The sequence below is a fragment of the Xyrauchen texanus genome, chromosome 42 (assembly GCF_025860055.1).
Source record: "Xyrauchen texanus isolate HMW12.3.18 chromosome 42, RBS_HiC_50CHRs, whole genome shotgun sequence".
Classification (NCBI taxonomy): domain Eukaryota; kingdom Metazoa; phylum Chordata; class Actinopteri; order Cypriniformes; family Catostomidae; genus Xyrauchen; species Xyrauchen texanus.
In genome coordinates, this window is record NC_068317.1 from 24,788,294 (window position 1) to 24,810,071 (window position 21,778).

General features: G+C 40.5%; 1 protein-coding gene across 1 annotated transcript; it reads left to right on the forward strand.

Annotated features, from left to right (window-relative positions):
* The first annotated feature begins 1,034 nt into the window (after positions 1–1,034).
* On the forward strand, positions 1,035–2,456 carry LOC127635386 (C-C motif chemokine 4-like). The gene is made up of 3 exons (XM_052115381.1): positions 1,035–1,140; positions 1,292–1,409; positions 1,756–2,456. Exons 1-3 carry the CDS (start codon positions 1,077–1,079, stop codon positions 1,871–1,873), a joined length of 300 nt encoding a protein of 99 aa, XP_051971341.1. The 5' UTR covers positions 1,035–1,076; the 3' UTR covers positions 1,874–2,456.
* The last annotated feature ends 19,322 nt before the right edge of the window (positions 2,457–21,778 follow it).

Consider the following 21,778-nt stretch of genomic DNA (forward strand, 5'->3'; position numbering starts at 1 on the left):
TGGCTGATGTCAGATAGGAGTGACAATTACATACGAATACAGAGCGCAATCCACAACTCTACAATAGATAGATAAAATCGATAAAAAACACTGATGGTTGTCATAAAATATATATAAAAGTATAATAAAACACTATAAAAAAAATTAGTGCCAATAATGCAAAAAAAATATGCAAATACTGCAGACTCGTTAAGAGAGCCTTTTTTCCTGGTGACTGGTTCATGGGTTGAGGGCTGTTAAGAGATTTTATAGCTCTGCAATATGTACTATTGAGGAAGCGGGAGGTTTTTGTCTTAATAGCTCTTAACCTTCTTCCTGATGGAAGTATGGAGAAAAGGTAGTTGGCAGGGTGAGTATCATCTTGTAGGATTCTAAGGCCTTTGCGACGAATACGGGCCTCGTAGATCTCACAGATTGGGGAGAGTTTGCAGCCAATGATTTTTGAGGCTGTATTCACTATCCTGTCTAGCTGAGACCTCTGCTGGACAGTAGAGTTGCCATACCAGACAGTAATAGAAAAAGTAAGGACACTCTCGATGGCAGCTTAAATTGCGTTCCTATGCCATTGTATTGAATTAAGCTAGGGACATTCAGTATATATTGTTATTCTGAATCCTTTTGTGCTCCACAGAAGAAAGTCAGAAGAGTTTGAAATGATATGCATAAAATGGTGACAGAAATTGTATCATTTTATCATGCAACATCATGTAATTTGGTGAAAGATTGCATGTGAAAAACGTGAAGTATTTGTTCTCAGAGCAAAAGAAGAAATGCTGTTCTATAATTGGACATTTATCTGCAATGCAACTCCATTCCCACACTGCGGTGAGCTACATAGGCCTAGGTGGAAGACCACAGCGAATAGACATGATCAGTGATAGCTTCTTTCCACTCATCACCTCTCTCTCTAAGACACACTCAGTCACATGCATAGACACACATACTGTACACACTTTCTTTTTTGTGTTGGGGGTTGAGGGATGTGTGTGTGCATGACAGAGCGGAGGAACTGAAAGTGTGAAATAATACGGTCGTGTAAGTGTAGTTTCAGTCAGTGTTCCACACATCTCTCAGCTATGATGAAGCCAATTGTCTGTCTTCCTTTCTGCGTGGCGTTGTTCCTGCTCTGTATCACTACAGGTGAGCTAAACATTGACGTGTTTGTTATACATTCATGATGCCTGAGGTTCAATGTTCAAAGTGCTCAAACACACTGTGCTTTAAGAACTGCTTTTAAAAGCTGTGAGAATCTTTGTGAAGTTTTATGAGAAAGTAATTTTTTGTCATGCAGTAACAAGTAAGCCTTCTTCAAACTGCTGTTTGAAGACAAGCAACAAGAAAATCCATAAAACCAAAGTGTTGGATTATACCATTCAGAGAGCAGGACTTTGCCACATCAGCGCTATTGTGTAAGTTAACATACACTCAGACTAAATAAATTAAGGTTACATTACAGGGATTACAGGGGGGTCTCAATTCATTAAACAATTAGAAGTTAAGAATATTTTACTTTTTAGTTATTATAATTAAAGATTCCTTATAATTTAATAACCTTAAGAACTTTTTCTTTTTTTCCATTAAGATTTATTTATTTATTTTTTGGTGAATCCGGCCCCAGATCCTTAACATCTGGATCTTATAGTGCTTTAAAAGATAGTGTAACACAAGTTATCCAGAATTAAACACATGGTTGTTTTTCCAATCTCTTAATTGTTGTTCCTCTGCCTTTCTCTTTCATTTTTGTTGCTTCTCTAGCTTGTTTACTGAAAAGAGGAAAGAAAGATGTTACGATCTAGACTACGATCCAGACTGGATCAGAAAGGTTAAAGCATTCGTGAACCGGAGAAAAATGCAGCTGAATAAAAAACCCTGATCCAAAAGGCTTGCAGTGCCAAAAGAACAGAAACAAAGGATGGAAGGAATTCAGACAGGGGAAACAAAAATGACAGAAATAACACATGTTGTGATGTATTGTTTAGTCTATGCTTACTGACTAGATTTTATATCTTATAATAGACCTAAAGTGTATTATGTAATAATTTTAATACATAATAAATAATACAAATAATATTTTCATCCCTAAATATATTAAATACAAATATATGCTTCTAGTGACTGTTTAAAGCAAAATATTGCCTTTGTCTCACTTCAGCTCAAAATGAATGTATTCTGCTTTACATGCTTATATATCATATGTTTACCAGTGCAGAATTATGGACCGCAATACTGTATATGAAAAGACGATATGTAACGACAGAACTTTAATTTCTGTAATGTTTTTTATATGTATGAAAAAATAATCAAAGATAAAATAAAGAACAAGCAAACAAAGAAATTACAAACAGTACATTTTGCAGAATCATATGAAATGCATTTGTAATGATATAGAGCAAATGATTACACCACAAAGCCACCTTGTTTCAGTTCTGTTTCAAGAACACTAGTGATAAGTTATTTGAAGTTCATGCAGAAATCCTTCTTGAAGAGATTCAGAAAAAAATAAATAAATATATATATATATATATATTAATCTAACCTACACCTCTGAACACAAGTACAGTGTTAGGGCATTCAAATGTTTGGGTCCATTGTACGACATTGTTATTTTAATTTTGACCACCAGGAGGAGTTATGGGACAGGAAATACATCAATAAAACCCCTTTAAATAATGTCTCCCTGTATGTAGAGTATTTGCAAAGTCCCTATTATCTTGGAACTAAGTCAAAGCAAGATATCAGTAATGATTTACTGCTAAAAATTACAATTTGTTAAGTGATGCTTTCATAGACCAAGACCAAAATGTAGAGGAGAAGGACCCCAAATCTGAAATACCGGCCTTGTTTATCCATTTATATGCATCATTTTACATTGCTGCAGAATATGGTTGTCGGTCCTGTTTTAGAGTGCTAAGTATGTTTAAGTGCACACACAGTTCGATTACATACGAGAGTGACACCTGCATTGTAAAACCAAGCTGACTTAACTTTTCAGGAGTCACACCTGCATTTTGAAAGTGAGTTCGTCCAACTTGTGCTGCGTGAATGGAACCTATAAAAATGCTGTAATGCATATTTTCACAATATAAAAGGACATAGCTCATATTTTAAAGCCTTAATGCTAAAAATAAACCCTTTTTTGTAACATCCTTTCAAAAGTGGCTTCTGAGAAGTAGGCGTACTGGACAGCAAACTGAAGCACCTCATGGTTTCAGTTTTGGTATCTGTGGTAAGCATCTATATGACTGTGAGCGATTTTCAACTTTCCTTAAAACTACTGTTAAAATTGTTTTCCTCCTCTCCATCTCTCTATCTCTGTGTCTCCCTCTGTGTGTCCTTTAACTGTGTGAAATTGTGGGATTGTAATGGAAGTAGTGTGTATTTTCTGGTGTTTGAAGATGTGTGTGTGAGTGTGTGTAGGAAGAGGAAGGCAGGGTGAAATTAGACACCTGCTGCTTCACTGTGTTCTCATCAGAGTGTGTGTAATGCACAGAAAAACACACCTGCTCCATGTCAGAGGGGCAATACGGCTGTCACACTCAGAAAACAGTAAAGCAGACTAGTGATAGACACTACCAGTGGATGAAAACAACAGTGGAAAAAGAACTCCACTAAAAGAAGGTAATAATCCTAAAGAACCTTACTCAAACATGTGGATTAAATGCATGGCTTCACATACAAAAAGTGTCATGGTATTACCATGGTTTAGGATCTGGTACCATGGTAATTCCCTGTTTTTTTGGGACATGTTCCATGGTAATACCATTGCTTTTGGATGCATCCATGGTGGTGATACTATGGAATTCTTATAAGTGTTTTATAGTGCCAGGCAAATACCATGTACCATGGTATATCACTTACAAAAAAAGTACCACTGTACTGGTTTTAGGAATGCTACAATTCATTAGAACAAAGTACAATGACCGTACAAAAATCTGTGTTTTGTAATGTAAGGGTACTTGTAGGGAATGGTATTACCATATCATTTTGGACATTACCATGGTAGTCATGCTATTCAATTAAATGTTAATTTTATAGTGATTATCACAAAAAATGGTTTCAAAGCAGCTTTACAAAGAATAGTGCTTTTTGACATATCAGGCTCGGTAGAGACAGCGTTATCATTGCTGGTTATGAATATATCGACTATTTACTGTAGATCAATACAGAGACCTTTCACATAGGCCACAGCTATAAAACATCACAGATGAGAGCGCTCCATCACTTTTCTCTCGGTCACTCAGGTAGAACTTGTATAGACTGAGAGGCATCTGTGCTTTAGAAACGTTTGACTAACAGAAGTCCATGTCCTCTTGTATCTTGGCACAGGGCCCAAGAGCATCCTGGAGATATCATCAGCCCTCAGCAGGCAGCTCTAGAAAGTCACTGTAACATCTCAGGTCAGGTCAAATGCCTGGATCTAATCCAAAAACGCCTGCATAGCTTCTTTCTAATTGACTCTGAGGCATCATGAGGCTACATTTAGGTGGTAATTACTTTAAAAAATAGTCTAAAATGTAATGTAACTTCAGGATTATATTCTGTACTGAACCCTGTACTGACATTGATAGATTCCTGGTGTCTTTTTCCCATTATTGCAAATTGAAACACTGTTTGAGACCCATTTTACTTCAGAATCGAACATTTATCCAGGTGAAACAGGATATTCAAAAAGAAAAAGTGTTGGATGGGACTTGTTTTATTACTTGGGAATTGGTTGGTTAAAAGGAGATGCTACATACCAGATTACATCCAGGTTGTTGGAGGGGAATAATGTTATTCAAAAAGGAAAGTTGTTTATGAGGTGGAGTTAAGTACATTCTGATAAAAGATTAAATAGGCAAGCATTTAAAAAAACATTATATACCATGTATTGATGAATTGTATAAAATAAGACATGAGTTAAATAACATTAGGTTTGATAACACTGATTTTATGTGAAATGTCTTGAACACAACCATGACATCTCCCATATTTATCTTCAAAGTAAAAAATTATATCAGCGAGACTGCAACCAGGTTACTTGGGTTTAGAGAACAGGGATTTGGCAGGGCTGTTTAGCTATTTATTTTCTCCCATGCACACTGGAAAGTTGTTTCAGAGGTGGAGAAAGCATTTTGATAAAATGGCTCATGAAATTTCCCTCAATCTTTTGACATATAAGAGGTCATTTTACTATAAAAATCTAGGTTGAAGAACTCAATAATTCCTCCTCACTGAAAAAAGAGCGTTTGTTGAAACCAAGCTGCCGAAACGTTCTCAACTTCCTCCACATTGTGATGTCACACTGTGGTAGAGATTTGCATCTGACCACTTCAACAACAACAACAACTTATCAACGCCTACGTTACCTTATCACTTCCATAGCCCCAGCCAGCAGTGATCCCTGAGAATCAAACCCATTATCGTATCTTTGCTGGTGCCATGCTCTACCAATTCGCACACAAACACCACAGGAACAATTCACAATAAGACCAGGAACTTGCATTAAGAAAGTAAACAGGGTCAGTCTTATTTTGCAATTTGTTGATAATACTACCAGAAGGATGCATTAAGAAAGTAAACAGTGTTAATTTAGATTTCTATGTTGACTTTAAGCTCTTTTCCTGGGGCAACCATTAAGAGAAGAGAAAGAAGGCTGGAGTTTGCTTAAGGGATTTTCAGTCTTTTAAATAGAGGTTAACTAGGGTCATGGCAGAACTGTGACATTTCGGGGCATAAGGCCCAGCTGTGTGCCTCTGAGTAGTTAATAACAGTCTATAGACCTTATTCACGCTAGCGCCATCTTTGATTTATAATGGTAATGAAAATGAGGCTGTGAGGGATAGATTTACAGTCTCTTCAATGGGCTGTACTGCAGTTTTAAAATGTTTTTGGATTGTTTCACAGACAAAACATTGATAAAAAATCTGTCCAAGTACATTCAGCATACAAAGAACTCCAGACAACAGGAGTTTTGGAAAATCAGATTTGCTTAAGGAGCTTTTTACTGCTTTTTACCATCGTGCCATTGAAGAGATGGTTAGTCTATCCCTCACAGCCTCGTTGTCATTCCCATTACAAATCAAAGATGGTGCTAGCTTGAATAAGGTCTATATGATGAGGATTTGAGGTTTGACCCTGAATCTATCAAGGGACCCAGTGTGTTTAGAAAGAGAGGGTGTTAATAATGTCAACGTATGGCCAACAGTAATACCGTCATCCCAAGAGAGAGAAAGGGGGAGAAGGGAAAATAATGTGTGTTACAGATAAGAGTTAATGCCGTAAACACTGCATGAATGCAACACAGTTAAGTCCATCAATTATAGAAAACAGCATCTAAATCAATATATCTAATCCTGTAGCTGCAGCAGTAAAAAACATTTGGTGTTCACAACTCAGACGTATCATTCTTAAAAATATCTCTTATTCTCTTGAGTATTTGAATCTCTGTAGTCCAGAACCCTGAAGTTGCATAACTCTAAAGAAAAGCCCTGCATGTTGACCTACTTAAGGAGACTCAAGATTTGACTACAGCCTGTTTAATGCCGCCCAACTCCACAGCTGAATGCATGCAAGATGTCTTATCACCAAATACTGATTAAATTAGAGCAGCTGTTTGATAATTAAATCTCAAGTAATTACAAAGACCAATCCCTGCCGGAGCATTACAGATTGATTTGTTTTGATCCATTTCTGTGCATTTCTGGAGGATTTTTTGTTTGTTTGTTTTTGTCAGTGCTTCTATGACACAACATCACAGACCCAGTGCTGTAAAAAAAACATCAAGTCTCTCTTGATTATTATATAACCATACCAAAGGCAAGGGAGTCCTTTTTTCTCCTCTGTGATCTAAAAGAGACATCCAGTGCCCTCTAAAGTGTTGCAGAAGAAGACATATTTGTGTATATATATATATATATATATATATAAATCAATTCTGACAGGTTTTTGTTCTTCCTAGGTTGTGTTTGTGCATGAGCCTAAAGAAGCAAAATGGAAAGAAAAGGAATAGAGAATTTTTATTGGGAAATGGCTGATTAATATAGCATTAAATTGTTTTATTTTGGAATAGTACAAATTCATAAAACTTTCTATGAATTTCTCATACTTGGGGTCAAGGATGTACATCAATGCAATGTTATGTTTTATGTTAAGTATTAAACTTGACTTAAAACTTAAAATGGATTGACTATTTGCACCCCAGTGTAAATAGCATCTGCCACATAGTGCAGCATAGTATTTGTACCCCAATATTCTGTTGAAATAACACGTATAGATGACAAACCAGACAGTAGGTTTCATTGCTGTGGCATGAGGAGTAAAGATGGTTTGAATGTGTACTGTTGTCCTAGCAACCCCCGGTTCGATACGCCTTTTGTCCCACACTTTTTCCCCATTCGATTTCTTGTTTCCACTCTCAATATTTCTTTTAATACTAAAAATAATAGATAAAAATGAATAAAAATGGATTATATTGTAGGAATATGGATATTTTGAATGTCGGGGAGTGCAGAGAAGGGTTTGATCCGGAGGCGGGGTCTGTCAATTGCACTCATTCCCACGTCTCGGCATCGCGTGTGTGTGTGTGTGTGTGGATTGCATCACTGTGTTACTATAGTAATATTTGAGTAACCATGTTTTTTTGGCAGAAACCACAGCGTTAATTTAATTAACCATGGTGCTATTACAGTAATATTTTGGTAATATAACCATGATACATTTTGTGGTTACTGTAAATTTACAACAAAATACCATGTTGAAATTGGTTACCCAAGGTTATTTGTTCTAAGGTATAGTTAGGTTTAGGTTTTGGGGTAGGAGTTAATGTAGGGTGTCTGTGGGATAACAATAAATACACTGCAGTTATGCCAATATACTATATATTAGATTTAAATATGGGTGCAAATTGTTTCTGACACAATTTGAACCCGGGTGCAATTAGTAGCCTATCTACCATTATTTGCACCAGAGTTGGGATGCAAATAATATCTGCCACTATTTGAAGTGGGGTGTAAATATCATGCACTATTATTTGCACCAGTGTGCAAATAGCATCTGCAATCTTAAAATGAATAGTTGGTTTGTTAAACTTTGGTGTTATTGTCCTGCACTGTTTGTTACCATAATTCATGATATATCAAACCGTCTCGGGTTACATGTGTAACCCTTGTTCCCTGAAAAAAGCGGAACGAGATGCTGCGCTTTTGCTAAGCGCTACGGGGAACGATCTTGCATTGTGAGCAGCTGTGAATTTGTGTGAAACACGTCAATGAACATTGACCTGAATTTATAGCCTCGGCTGGTGAAGATCATTAGATGCACCTGTGGCCAGGCTATAAAATAGAGGCGTCACCAGCGTGTCGACAGATACCTTTTTCTGAAGAGCAGTCCTGGGACGTCCCAGTGCGGCAAAAAAGCGCAGCATCTCGTTCCGCTTTTTTCAGGGAACAAGGGTTACACATGTAACCCGAGACGTTCCCTTTACAAAAAGCTTCACTTTGATGCTGCGCTTTTGCTAAGCGCTACGGGGAACGCAATACCCACGCCGCCGTACTGGGGCTGTCCGGACCTCTACGGTTGTGATGTGTGCTCACAAAGCGCGAGAGGTCTCAGACATGAGCTTGATGTCGACTCAAGGGCATAAGAGCCCGGAGTAGCATAAACATCTAAACCATTCAATTTTGATGAATGTGTGCGGAGAGGACCAGCCTGCCGCATCACAAACTTGTTCAGGCATGAGCTGAGATGTCGACTCAAGGGCATTAGAGCCCGGAGTAGCAAAAACATCTAGCCCATAGAGTTCGATAAACGTGTGCGGAAAGGACCAGCCTGCCGCATCACGAACGTCTTCAGGCACGAGCCTGCCATAAAAAACTGAAGAATGTGCACGGAGAGGACCAGCCTGCCGCGTCACACATCCGTTCAGGCATGAGCTTGGGATGTCGACTCAAGGACGTAAGAGCCCGGAGTAGCATGAACATCCAAACTATAAAATCTGATGAATGTGTGCGGAGAGGACCAGCCTGCCGCATCACAAACCTGCTGCAGAGGGACCCCTCTAGCCAAGGCTTTAGAGGCGGAAACCCCTCTGGTGGAGTGAGCCCTGACACCTACTGGCGAAGCTTGACCATGTGCCTCATAGGCCAGGTCAATAGCATCCCTCACCCAATGTGACATAGTCTGCTTGGTAGCGGCTGCCCCCCTGCTGCAGCCCCCAAAGCAGACAAACAATTGCCCAGACTTACGCCACTGGCTAGTGCGGTGGACATAAGTTTGAAGGGCACGGACTGGGCAGAGTCCGTGAAGACTTTCCTGCTCCGGCATTAAAAACGGCGGGGAGCAGAAGGCTTCCAGAGTGACAGGGTGTAGTGTCGAGAAAGGCACCTTAGGAAGGTAGTCAGGATGAGGATGCAGGATAGCTTTGGCCATACCTGGGGCAAACTCTAAACAGGCCGGCAAAACAGACAGAGCCTGTAGTTCCCCGATTCTCTTAAGAGAGGTAATCGCCACAAGAAAAACCAGCTTGAGAGTCAGAAGTCTATCAGACGTTGACTCTAGAGGTTCAAAGGGGGTTTCGGCCAGACCCTCCAGGACTATTGCTAAGTCCCATGAGGGAGTTCTGGTCCTAACAGGAGGCCTCAGTCAGCCTGGCTCCACCGAATGAAGCGAGCAAGTAGAGGGTGCCTCCCCAAAGGCGCCCGTCCATCAAGGCGTGGCAAGCGCGAAATGGCAGCCACATAAACCCTGAGAGTAGCGGGGCATATGCCTGCTGACAGTTTTTCCTGCAGAAAGTCCAGAACTGAAACAGTTTGGCAGTTAACTGGATCTGCACCATGTAAACTGCACCACTTTTCGAAGACACCCCATTTATTGGTGTAGATTCTTCTGGTGGAGGGAGCCCTAGCACTAAGAATGGTCTCGATAACTTCAGGCGACAGCCCTGTGTTCCTCAGTTGGTACCCTTCAGGGGCCAAACATGAAGTTTCCACAATTCGGGCCGGGGATGAAATATCGTCCCCTGTGCCTGAGACAGAAGGTCCCTCCTGTCTGGAATCGCCCAAGGCGAGCCGTTGAGGAGAGATATAATTTCTGAGAACCTAATCCTGTTCGGCCAGTGAGGCGCTATCAGTAAGAGGCAAGACCCTTGCTGGCGAACTCTGGCTAAGACTCCCGGGAGCAGAGAAACCGGGGGAAAAGCATACAGACACATTCTGGGCCATGTATGCGCCATCGCGTCCAGACCCAGGGGGGCTGGGTGACTCAGAGAGAAGTAGAGGGGACATTGCACAGTCTCTTGAGAGGCGAAGAGGTCCACTTCTGCTCTGTAAAATTTCTCCCAAATTTGTTGTACTACCTCGGGGTGGAGTTTCCACTCGCCCCTCGGTATGTTTTGTCTGGACAGCAAATCTGCTCCCACATTTAGGCGTCCAGGGATGTAAATTGCCCTGAGTGACAGGAGCTTGCCCTGGGCCCAAAGGAGAATCCGGCGTGTCAGCAAATTCAGGTGGCGAGAGTGTAGACCTCCTTGACGGTTTATGTAGGAGACTGCTGCTGTGTTGTCCACCCGCACAAGGACATGGCAGCCTCTCAGATGTCGGAGGAAGTATTTCAGGGCCAGAAATACCGCCATCAGCTCGAGGCAGTTGATGTGCCAATCGAGCTGATGACCCTCCCATTCCCCTTGGGCTGGGCGACCACTTAAGATCGCACCCCAACCCGTCAGGGAGGCGTCTGTCGTTAGCATCCTGCGACGACATGACGCACCGAGAGTGGGACCCAAGGTAAGGAACCGGGGTCTGAGCCACATAGAAAGGGAACGAAGCGCTCGGCGCGTAGCCCTTATTTGCCTTAGGGGACTGGCCCTTGGATGAAATCCCCTGGCTTTTAGCCACAGCTGAAACGGTCTCATATGGAGAAGGCCCAAAGGAATCACCGTTGGCGCAGACGCCATGAGACCTAGTATTTGTTGATACTGATGAACAGTGCAACTTTGACCTAGCCTGAGATTGCTCAGGGAGTTCTGGATGGAGCTGACACGAGCGGGAGACAACTGTGCCCGCATCGTGATCGAGTTCCATATAATCCCTAGATAGGTAATTTCCTGGGTTGGAGAAAGAATGCTCTTCTGGACGTTGAGTCTCAGACCCAGAGAACCTAGATGAGCCAAGACGATATCCCTGTGCTGAACTGCCAGTTCTTGAGATTGTGCTAGTATCAGCCAGTCGTCTAAATAATTCAGAATGCGGATGCCCTGGAGTCGCAAAGGAGCCAGTGCTGCATCCATGCATTTCGTGAATGTGCGGGGTGATAGGGCTAGGCCGAATGGAAGAACCGATACTGGAAGGCTTCGCCCCCGAAAGCGAACCTCAGGAACTTCCTGTGCTGTGGCAGAATTCCAATATGGAAATATGCATCCATGAGATCGATCGTGACCAGCCAATCGTGATGTTGGATCTGAGACACGACCGACTTGACAGTTAGCATCTTGAACTTGAACACCCTGACCGATCGGTTCAAGCCTTGAAGATCTAGAATCGGACACAACCCCCCACCCTTCTTGGGAACCAGGAAGTATCTGCTGTAATAGCCTGACTCTTTCTCTGGAAGGGGAACATGTTCAAGAGATTTTGCGGTTCTCTCCACAGTAGACATGCCTGCTCTGGTCTTACGGTAGTGGGAACCACGCCGTTGAAACGCAGAGGGCGGCGAGCGAATTGAATTCTGTAGCCTCTTTCTACTGTCTTCAGAACCCACACAGAAATACCTGGCAGAAGTTTCCACGCTGCCAGGTTCTCTGAGATGGGTACTAATTTCAACACTTCCTGTTGAGGGGGTGCTGAGTGTTCCGTGTCCTGGACTAAGGCAGGAAGCAACGGTACACCCAACTCTTTGTTGGAAGCCTCTATCACCCGAAACACCAAAGGCGGCGGGAGTGAAGAGGTTTTGTGAGGGTATCGGGAGGGCCGAAGTGGATGATACACGCGCCCCGTCCCGAAGGGAACTACCCTCACAAAGTTGGGTACAAGAACGTCAGGGCTTCTTTCTTTTAGAAATCACAGCCCTGATTTCTTTCTTGGGAATCTGCTGAGGGCGACGAGCCTGTCCCCAGTCCCTACGAGGGGGAGCACGACTCACCACGCTCTGTTTTTGAGCCTCTTTCCTAGCAGAAGCGGGGCGAGACTGGGTGGCCGACGGCCCTGCCCCCTGAGTGCGGCGAGGAAGAAACTGCCCAAAGGCTTCCTCATGGCTTTTCGCCTCCTGGAATCTGGAGATAACCGTATTCATGGCGTCTCCGAAGAGACCAGAAGGCGAAACCGGGGCATCGATTAAGAAAACTCTGTCCTTATCTCGGATGCCTGACAGGTTAAGCCATAAATGACTCTCCGTACTGACTAAAGCGGACATAGACCGGCCAATGGCACGGGCTGACTGCTTGGCCACGCGAGAGACAAATCCGTAGCTCGACGATGCTCTGAAAAGGCCTCTTCGTCGAGAGTTTTACCCGCACTCAGATCCTTTAGCAGGTCAGCCTGGTACGCCTGTAACACAGCCATGGTGTGCAGCGCAGTACCAGCCTGACCTGCCACTTGATAAGCCCTCCCCACTAGCATGGAGGTAGTCCTGCATGGCTTAGAGGGGAGAGCAGCTTGTTTCAAGGACGATGCCGAACCCGGCGAGAGATAACCCGCAAGTGTCTCTTCGACCTGCGGCATCCTTGAATACCCTCGCGCCTCAGCACCCACGATAGTCGAATATAACGACGTCGAGGGCACGTGAACGCGCGAGGTATAAGGGTTCCTCCACGAACGAGCAAGCTCATCGTGGAGGTCATCAAAGAAGGGAAGGGACTGATGAGGTGTTCCCTTCCCTTGGCCATCAGACAGAAATCTATCCTCTAATTTGGAGCGTTTGGGGGTGTTTTGGGGGTGTAACCACATCGAGTAACTCCTCAGAGAATTTTGCATCATGTTTTGAGTGTTCTGATGTGGGTAACTCGAAATCTATAGACCCAAGGGAATCGAGGTCCCCCTCCTGAACTGAAGAGGCGCCGGAGCGCGCTTCAAGAACACGAGAAGGACCAGCCGGATCTGGGGAGAGAGCGAGCGAAAGGGACGCACCCGTCTCTCGCTCCTCAGCCAGATCCATACGAGAGCCCCACAAATGAAGTGCGGGTGCTGGCTCTCGGAAGTAAGCGAGGCGAGCTGAAGCATCCCGACCGAAAGAAGGTCACAATGCGCGCACCGCCCCGCCCCAACGCGAGAGCCGCGTGCTCTTCCCCAAACAAACAAAGCAAAACTCATGCGTGTCCTTGTCCGGTCATGAGACGTTGATCGCTTGCTCTGTTTCTCCGTCATTCTCTCTTTTTTTATTTTTTATATATATATATATATATATATATATATATATATATATATATATAATCTCTTTCAGAGCAGAGAGAAAAAGTAAGAAAGTTCTGCGCACTGCCTAACAATTTCTAACTCCTAACAAAGAGGGAAGAAAGTTTTCTGAGCAGGTTGTGAGACACACAGCATAGTATGCTCTGAATGAAAAATATCTGTCGACACGCTGGTGACGCCTCTATTTTATAGCCTGGCCACAGGTGCATCTAATGATCTTCACCAGCCGAGGCTATAAATTCAGGTCAATGTTCATTGACGTGTTTCACACAAATTCACAGCTGCTCACATTACAAGATTGTTCCCCGTAGCGCTTAGCAAAAGCGCAGCATCAAAGTGAAGCTTTTTGTAAAGGGAACATGTGGCTTGTTGAGAAGAGAAGAGGTGTGATAGTACTTTCTAAGTGATGTGATTTACAATTTTCACCTGGCAAATAGGGCTGGGTGGGTTTTCTAAAATGTTTCTGATTAAATCAAATTTGCATTTTTACATTATTTATTTATTTTTTAAATTGTTTAATCGAATTTGCCAAAAATAGAGCAAACGCTAAAGTTAGATTATAATATAGAATATAATCCTGAAGTTACATTACATTTTCGACTAGTTTGTACAGTAATTACCACCAAAATGTAGCATAATGATGCCTCAGAGTCAATTAGACAGAAGCTATGCAGGCGTTTTTGGATTAGATCCTGGTGTTTGACCTGACCTGGGATGTTACAGTGACTTTCTAGAGTCATGCTGAGGGCTGATGATATCTCCAGGATGCTATTGGGCCCTGTGCCAAGATACAAGAAGACATGGACTTCTGTTAGTCAAACGTTGTAAATCCACCTAAGGCAGAACAAGGAAGAAAATTATTCACATTGCTTATCTTAATGCCGCTCTCGATCTGATCATCACGTGTGGGACTCTGCAAATGAACGTGACAGGTTAACAACTCCGAGACTGTTTTAAAGACAGCGGTAATATTCCCATTACGATTGTACACAATGTTATTGTAGCTCAGCTTCGTGCATTATGCACGTGTACACCGGCTTAAGACCATAACTGACCTCGGCGTGCACATGTTGATGTACAGTCTCCTTTCATTTCTTTACGCATAAAAAGGTGTAAGTTACGTGACAGTTATGGGCGCTTCATTTCAAATCATGGAGTGGCTATATATGGGAGACATCTACAGCTACTTTTGCCATGATGAGACAGATCGCATATTATTGCTTTGTTCTGTGACGTGTTTCAAGTGTGCTGCATCTATAGACAACATTTGGCTAGCGATCATTTTGACAAACTTTGCGAGTTGAATTGTAATGATAAATGATTTCATGTTGCTGCGCTGCTCAGCATGAACCGCTAGAGGGCCCGTCTCTTTTAAGGGGTTTATGAATATAAATACAATTTGTTTTCTATACAAGTACTTTCTAAATAAACTTGATAAGTTATAGATACTGTATTGATTTCTAGTTAACTTTCTAGATAGACTTGGTTACTACACTGGATACGAAATATTTTGCTAAATGTATTCATTTTCTTAGTCTATTATTTTTGAACATCTGGGTTTAATAGATTTGAATTTATTTTACATTTACTCTCTGTTGGCAACTTTCCCTTTTGGTGCATTTGTAAAAAAAATTTAAAATTATAATAATAAAAATTCCACACCTTTGTTTCCTTTGATGAAAAGAACTTGGATTTCTCTAACCAGATGCCTTTCATTCTAATAAAGAACATACAATTTGAGTCATGTTGGAGTACATTTAAAAGTTGAAAAATTAAATTTTGTATTTATATGAATTTAATAAATAAAAAAATAGAATTGTGAATCGTCCATAAAAATGGATTTTTTTTTGTTTTGCCATATCACCCAGCCCTACTGGCAGATGATAAAATAGGTGAAAAAAACAAAATAGGTGAATCTAACTCTGAAAATGTAATTCTGGTAATCTGGTATCAGAACTTACTTGTACCAAGTGTCTGTTGAATGCTTGATTCTGATTGGTTGACGGACGTTCTAAGGTGTGCAATTATTTTCCAGTAAAGGCACAGCTATGAAGTAGTTCCAGGGGCCTCATGTATAAAACTCTGCTTAGATTTCTTCCTAAAAAGTGTGCGTAAGCACAAATGTCACAAAAACTATTCAGATTTATAAAACCGTATGTTCGACAGAACCTGCGCATAGTGCCATTAATAAAGCCCAGCTTGCGAAAGTCTGTGCATACATGCACGTGATTCATTCCCCACCCCGTCTTCTCCCCAAAATAACCATATATGGAGTGTACGATGCCTGTTTTTACTATGCATATCTACATCTGCATACAATTACCATATGCATTTCAACATCCAGACATGTGATTACTGCGTTAAACGGTACGACAAACTGTATTATACGAGATAAGGCTATTAATGTCACATTTGCCTAAAGTTTAGATGCTGCACCATGAAGAAACATTATATATTAAGATATTCACTTGTTTTCAAAGAATATATCTTGAATATCCCTTGGTAAATTGTTTTTAATTTTTTATCTTTGCCGACATAAATCTAACCTAAGCAATTTTGCTTCTCAGAAAACCTTTAAATAGTTAAGTGTGTTTTTATTGAGAAGTTAAATATTTAGTAGTGGAAACAAAATGCTTTGTGCAGCATTGTATATATATATATATATATATATATATATATATATATATATATATATATATATATATATATATATATATATATATATATATATATATATATCCTATGATCTGTTCGACTATTGAATGTCTTATAGCCGTCCGTTTTACTGAGTCATTTCACGTCAGTCAGAGTCAAGTGCGCATTGCATTACAGATCATCTTTATTCAAATGCTGTACTTATCTCAGTACATTATTGTAATAGAACAGAAAATATCTCAAACTAAGAAATCTTCGCTGTCATTTTTAGTTTCTGTATGTTCCTTCTCTGTGATGATACAGGAAAGTTCTCAAAACGTAGCACATCCCAAACCAATATTTCCCTTTTACAGCTTATATTGGAATGCCTATTTAAGTAGTTACATACAAATAATGTAGCCTTCTATTGGCTTAATGATTACTTCTGTTTCAAGTGCTTAACTACATAGTTTTAATCAGAGATTATAATCACTCTGTTCAGTTCATTATTTATCCAGCTGAAGTCGCCAATTCACAAACACTAGTAAGAGTGCGTATGAACAGTCAAGACTGTCCGGACGGTGCGCACATATTTACGGCAAGTTTATTTTTTATAAATCATGATATGTTAATGGGAAATTGCTTACGCACATTTCAATGGCCATTTTGTGCATACGCAACTTTTATACATCAGGCCCCAGGTCTTGACCACATGGTTCCATATCACTTCACCAAATTAATTCAGTTATTTCATAGGGCCGTATTCATGTATTTTGGTGGCCCTTGACCTATTAAATGTGTCTTTCTCTGTCCAGCAAGGCGATTTAACTGTAATTTGTTGTTTAATGCTATGTTGCTGTGCTGAAATGCCGCCTATAGCCACTAGAGGCTTCCTCGCGCTCACACATCTGACTCAACTGCTGAAGGATAAGCGCTGTTTGTTTTCAGTGAAGTGCTACCATGCAAGGACAAATTGCGATTTCATTAATTCAGTCAATCGTGCAGCCTTGATGGATAACATACCGATATCTCAGATGTCCAAATCTGCAGGTTCCAGAGTTTTTTTAATGGTTTTCCCCTTTTATACAGTAAGTGCTACTTTTACTATCACTGCCACATTTGTATCGTTGTTTTTTCCACATTAATGTGAAAATGACAATGAATAGAAATGAAATAATACATTTTATCTGGAGCGCCAACCCTTCTACATTCTGTGGATATTATTATTTCTGGATTATGCATTTAAATTCAAAGTTTTGACCAAATGTGTGTTTGCACTAGTTTTTCTCTGTGTCTGATTTAGAACAGTCAGAGCTGCAGATCTAACAGCCCTTAGATAAAATTAACCATGATTTTTGTTCGTTCATTCAAAATTTGTGCAGTAAAAATATATATATATATTTTACATCTGTTACTAATCAATTCTGGCAAGTGACCATGGTATAAGCAGGAAAATCCACGGCTAGATAAGTGTTAATCTATTTCAGATTCACTGAGGCAACCACCTGACGCGAAAATCGTTTAACACACACCTAGCTGCGGATGATCCTTTATTTGATCAATAAAATAGTTTCTATATTATCTGAAATATCTATGGAAGCACCCTCACCCTCACGCTCCCCCTACCCCTCTCTTTACACACACTCCCATACACACGGACACACATACATAATATGTTTTACGCACGCACTTAAGCCCCGTTCACACTGCAAGCGGTACCTTGAGATGTCGTGACCGTTGGCGACAGAGATCACCGTGGGAAGCGAAAAGACAAAATAAACTCTGGAAATGGTGGTGGCGTAGTGGCTAAAGCACAGGGCTGTTAATCAGAAAGTCGCTGGTTCGAACCCCACGGCCACCACCATTGTGTCCTTGAGCAAGGCACTTAACTCCAGGTTGTTCCGGGGGGATTGTCCCTGTAATAATTGCACTGTAAGTCGCTTTGGATAAAAGCGTCTGCCAAATGCATAAATGTAAATGTATGCAAGTGACTACCTGTGATTGAAGACAGAAGAGCTTCACTGTTCTATATCATTTGTCTGTAACCACATAAATAGATATAGCTTAATAAAATGATGCATGGAAAACCATGTCAGCATTCTGAGTTAGTTTGATTCATAAATTGATATAATGTTCATCTTGTTTATTGTATAAAACACTCTCGCCTGCAGAATGTGCATTTTTATTTGCAAAAGAACTTTCAAACTAGTCAAATTAGTATGATGTCTTTGTTTTATCTATGTTTGGCACCACTCTCCCATTCCTATTCGGTTTCCAATCGATTCTCCCCACTCAGTGATGCACCCATTGAGAATCATGTTGAAAGAGCCCTAATAATTTGTGATTCTTTTTGTAAGGAACGTGGAAATAGAGACTCCAGCCAACATTGCTAAATGCATTTCAGGGGCTTGGGCATCTGACATAAAATCAAATTTGCAAGTGCTGTCTAATCCTAAACATAGATTTTCTAAAATTGTTTCTCATGTCGACACTAATGATGTCCGGCTTTGCCAGTCAGAGATCACTAGAGATAATGTTAAAGAGGTGTGTGAACTTGCAAAAATTATGTCATACACTGTTATATGCTCTCGCCCCCTCCCTGCTCATCGTGGTGACAAGGTTTATAGTAGATTAGTGCCACTGAATGGCTGGATGTCCGAGTGGTGTCTGGATAATAGCATAGGATTTATAGACAACCGGAAGAGTTTTTGGGGTAGACCTGACCTGCAAAAGAGAGCGGACTCCATCCCTCCAGGGAAGGTGCCGCTCTCCTCTCTAGTAATTTGGCTCATAGACTTAATAGTGATAGTATATGACTAACTGGGGCCCAGGTCAGGAAGCAGACAAACTGATTAATCCGAAAATCTGCTAGCTGCCTCGCGACGTCACACAGGTCACATAAACTACAACACATAGAGACTGTATCACCTAGATATCTCATAGAGACTGTGTCTGTTCCCCAAACTACCAAACACAAAACTCTCACTAAATCATTTAGAATAATATTGATGAAGGTCAAACTTGAAAAAAAAAAAAGTATGATAAACATCATATAAAGTTAGGGGTACCTAAACATTAATTAAAGATAGCGCTTTAATTGTTGGTGACTTCAACATTCACATAGATAATGAAAATGACACATTGGGATTAGCATTTATCGATATTCTCAACTCACTTGGAGTTGTGACAGGAGCAATTTATCATCATAATCATATGCTAGATTTAATTCTGTCATATGGAGTTGATGTTGATACTATAGACATTGTACCACAGAGTGATGACATCTCAGATCATTACCTCTTCTCTTGTTTCTTGCGATCAACTAATGTCACTCAATCTACACCATGATATCGTTCAGGTAGAATTCTTTCGACCACTAAAGATAGCTTCACTAATAATCTCCCAGAATTGTCTCACATACACAGTAAGCCAAAAAGTCTTTAAGAACTTGATTAAATAACAGAAAATATAAATACTGTCTTCTCTAGCACCCTTGATAGTGTCACCCACCTTTGATTAAAGAAAATTAAAGAAAAAAGCCTCACACCATGGTACAATGATCACAATGCTCTCTCAAGAGAGCAGCTCGGAAAATGGAACGCAAGTGGAGGATTACAATATTAGAGGTATTTCACTTCAGTCTTTTGACTTCAAAAGATGAACTGATGCCAAGTACAAATGCAAGACATTGCATTCTAAATATGTATGGAGTGATGGTGGTGTAGTGGTCTAAAGCACTAAACTGTTAATCAGAAGGTTGCTGGTTCGAACCCCACGGCCACCACCATTGTGTCCTTGAGCAGGGCACTGTAACTCCAGGTTGCTCCGGGGGGATTGTCCCTGTAATAAGGGCTCTGTAAGTCACTTTGTATAAAATCGTCTGCGAAATGCATAAATGTAAATGTAAATATGTCACTGCTTGAACCTTAGACTTAGGATAGACCACACCGAACTTCACCGAAATGACCTGCAGGTTGAACTGCGATGCACCTCATTAATCTCTTCCTGCATCACCTTTGACTATTGATGGACTACACTCTTGAAATGGAATACATACACTATAATTTAACTGCCAACAAAAGCCTTCATCAGCCAACTAACAAAGGACAATACATCTATGTAAACCTCTGCAGTTAATCCAGGATGGACTTCAAAGACATAAGTCATTCATCTTAAAGTTCATAACCTTTATTTTATATAAAATATTTTGATCTTTAAAACATTGGACCTTAATGCTTAATTAATTTACAAATTTAAAACCATGACTTGCACTGTATACAAATAACTAATATTGGCAATATATTCATGTTGTTTAGCCAGAGGGGAACTGGCCTCAAAGTGAGCCTGGTTTCTCCAAAGGTTATTATTCTCCATTAACCAAAATCTTATAAGTTTTGTGTTCCTTGCCACAGTAGCCTTCAGCTTGCTCACATGGGTTCTAAATACAATTATTATTTATTACATTTCTATGCACATTTTACAATCATATTTAATCAAATTACACAATGATCACTGTAAGACATTATAGATATTACAGTAAAAAATGTTGTTTTCCTGAAAATCTGCTTTGAAACGATAAGTTTTGTGTGAAGCGCTATACAAATAAAAATGACTTGACTTGACTCTCTTGACTTGACTTTTCAGCAGTATCATCTGTAAACAGCATTTGAAACACTACTTTGGTCAGTTGTGCAGTCCACCAATACATTTAAAGTGGCAGCAGCAGTAGGAACGTCCACCAGTGACACAGATCGCAATAGACTTTAAAGTCTAGCGACATGCCTCCTGTGGTGTGGACAAGGCTTTACTCATGAGCAAAAACAGAGCCCCCATGTCAGCACATTGGATCTCACTTTTTTAAGGTTTACAACGGAAAAGCTGTATACAAAAATGAAGACACTTGCTGCTGCTGAGATGTGCTTAAACGTACAACGTGGAGATTTTGAAGCAGTTACTTCTGAAGAACAGCTGCAACTAAAAAGTAATCCCAGAAACTCTCTTAGTTTCAGATTTTCTCATTTTCAGTCACTCAAACACAAATTCAAATGCATACGCACTACCTTGTTTCTCCAGTAAGTGCTTCAATAAGCAAGCCTCGCAATTCTCCATGGCTAGTTCTAAAGTGATGAAGAAATTAGTTCCACTCACAAGAGTGTTTTAGGGACAAAAACCAGAAATTGTCTTGAGATAAAATCCTGAGCTATGTCTTAAGGTGTGGTAACCGTGGTAAAAGCGGAATAATTGACTCCGGCCCATTGAATTATTGAAAAAAATTGCTGCGCATTGTGCCCACATTACCACCTTGAGTGTGCATTATTTTTTAATAATTCAATAGCCTGTCATCGATTACATAAATATAAACCACCGAGAACACCTTTGCAACCACGTAGTAATCCTTTAGCAACCACCCAGAACACCATAACAACTGCATTGGAACAAGAAAAAAAACTAAAAACCCACTCCAAACACCGTAGCAACTGCATAGAAGTGGTCTGGCAACCACCCACAACACCCTTGCATCATGTCGACAACTTTTGCACAGTTAAGTACCACAAATTTATCTAGTTTTGTTTGTTAGCTGGTATAAAAGAAAGTGTGACAGACAGTTAAGCTATATACGTATATGTATTTGAAACTCACTCATTTATCAAATAGTATATTTCTACATCAGTTTTTTTACTTATTTTTTAAACTTGTCATCTAAAAAAAGTCTTTGACTGAACTTCCAGACTGCTAAGAATTTGATGTGTGGTGCCTGCAGAACG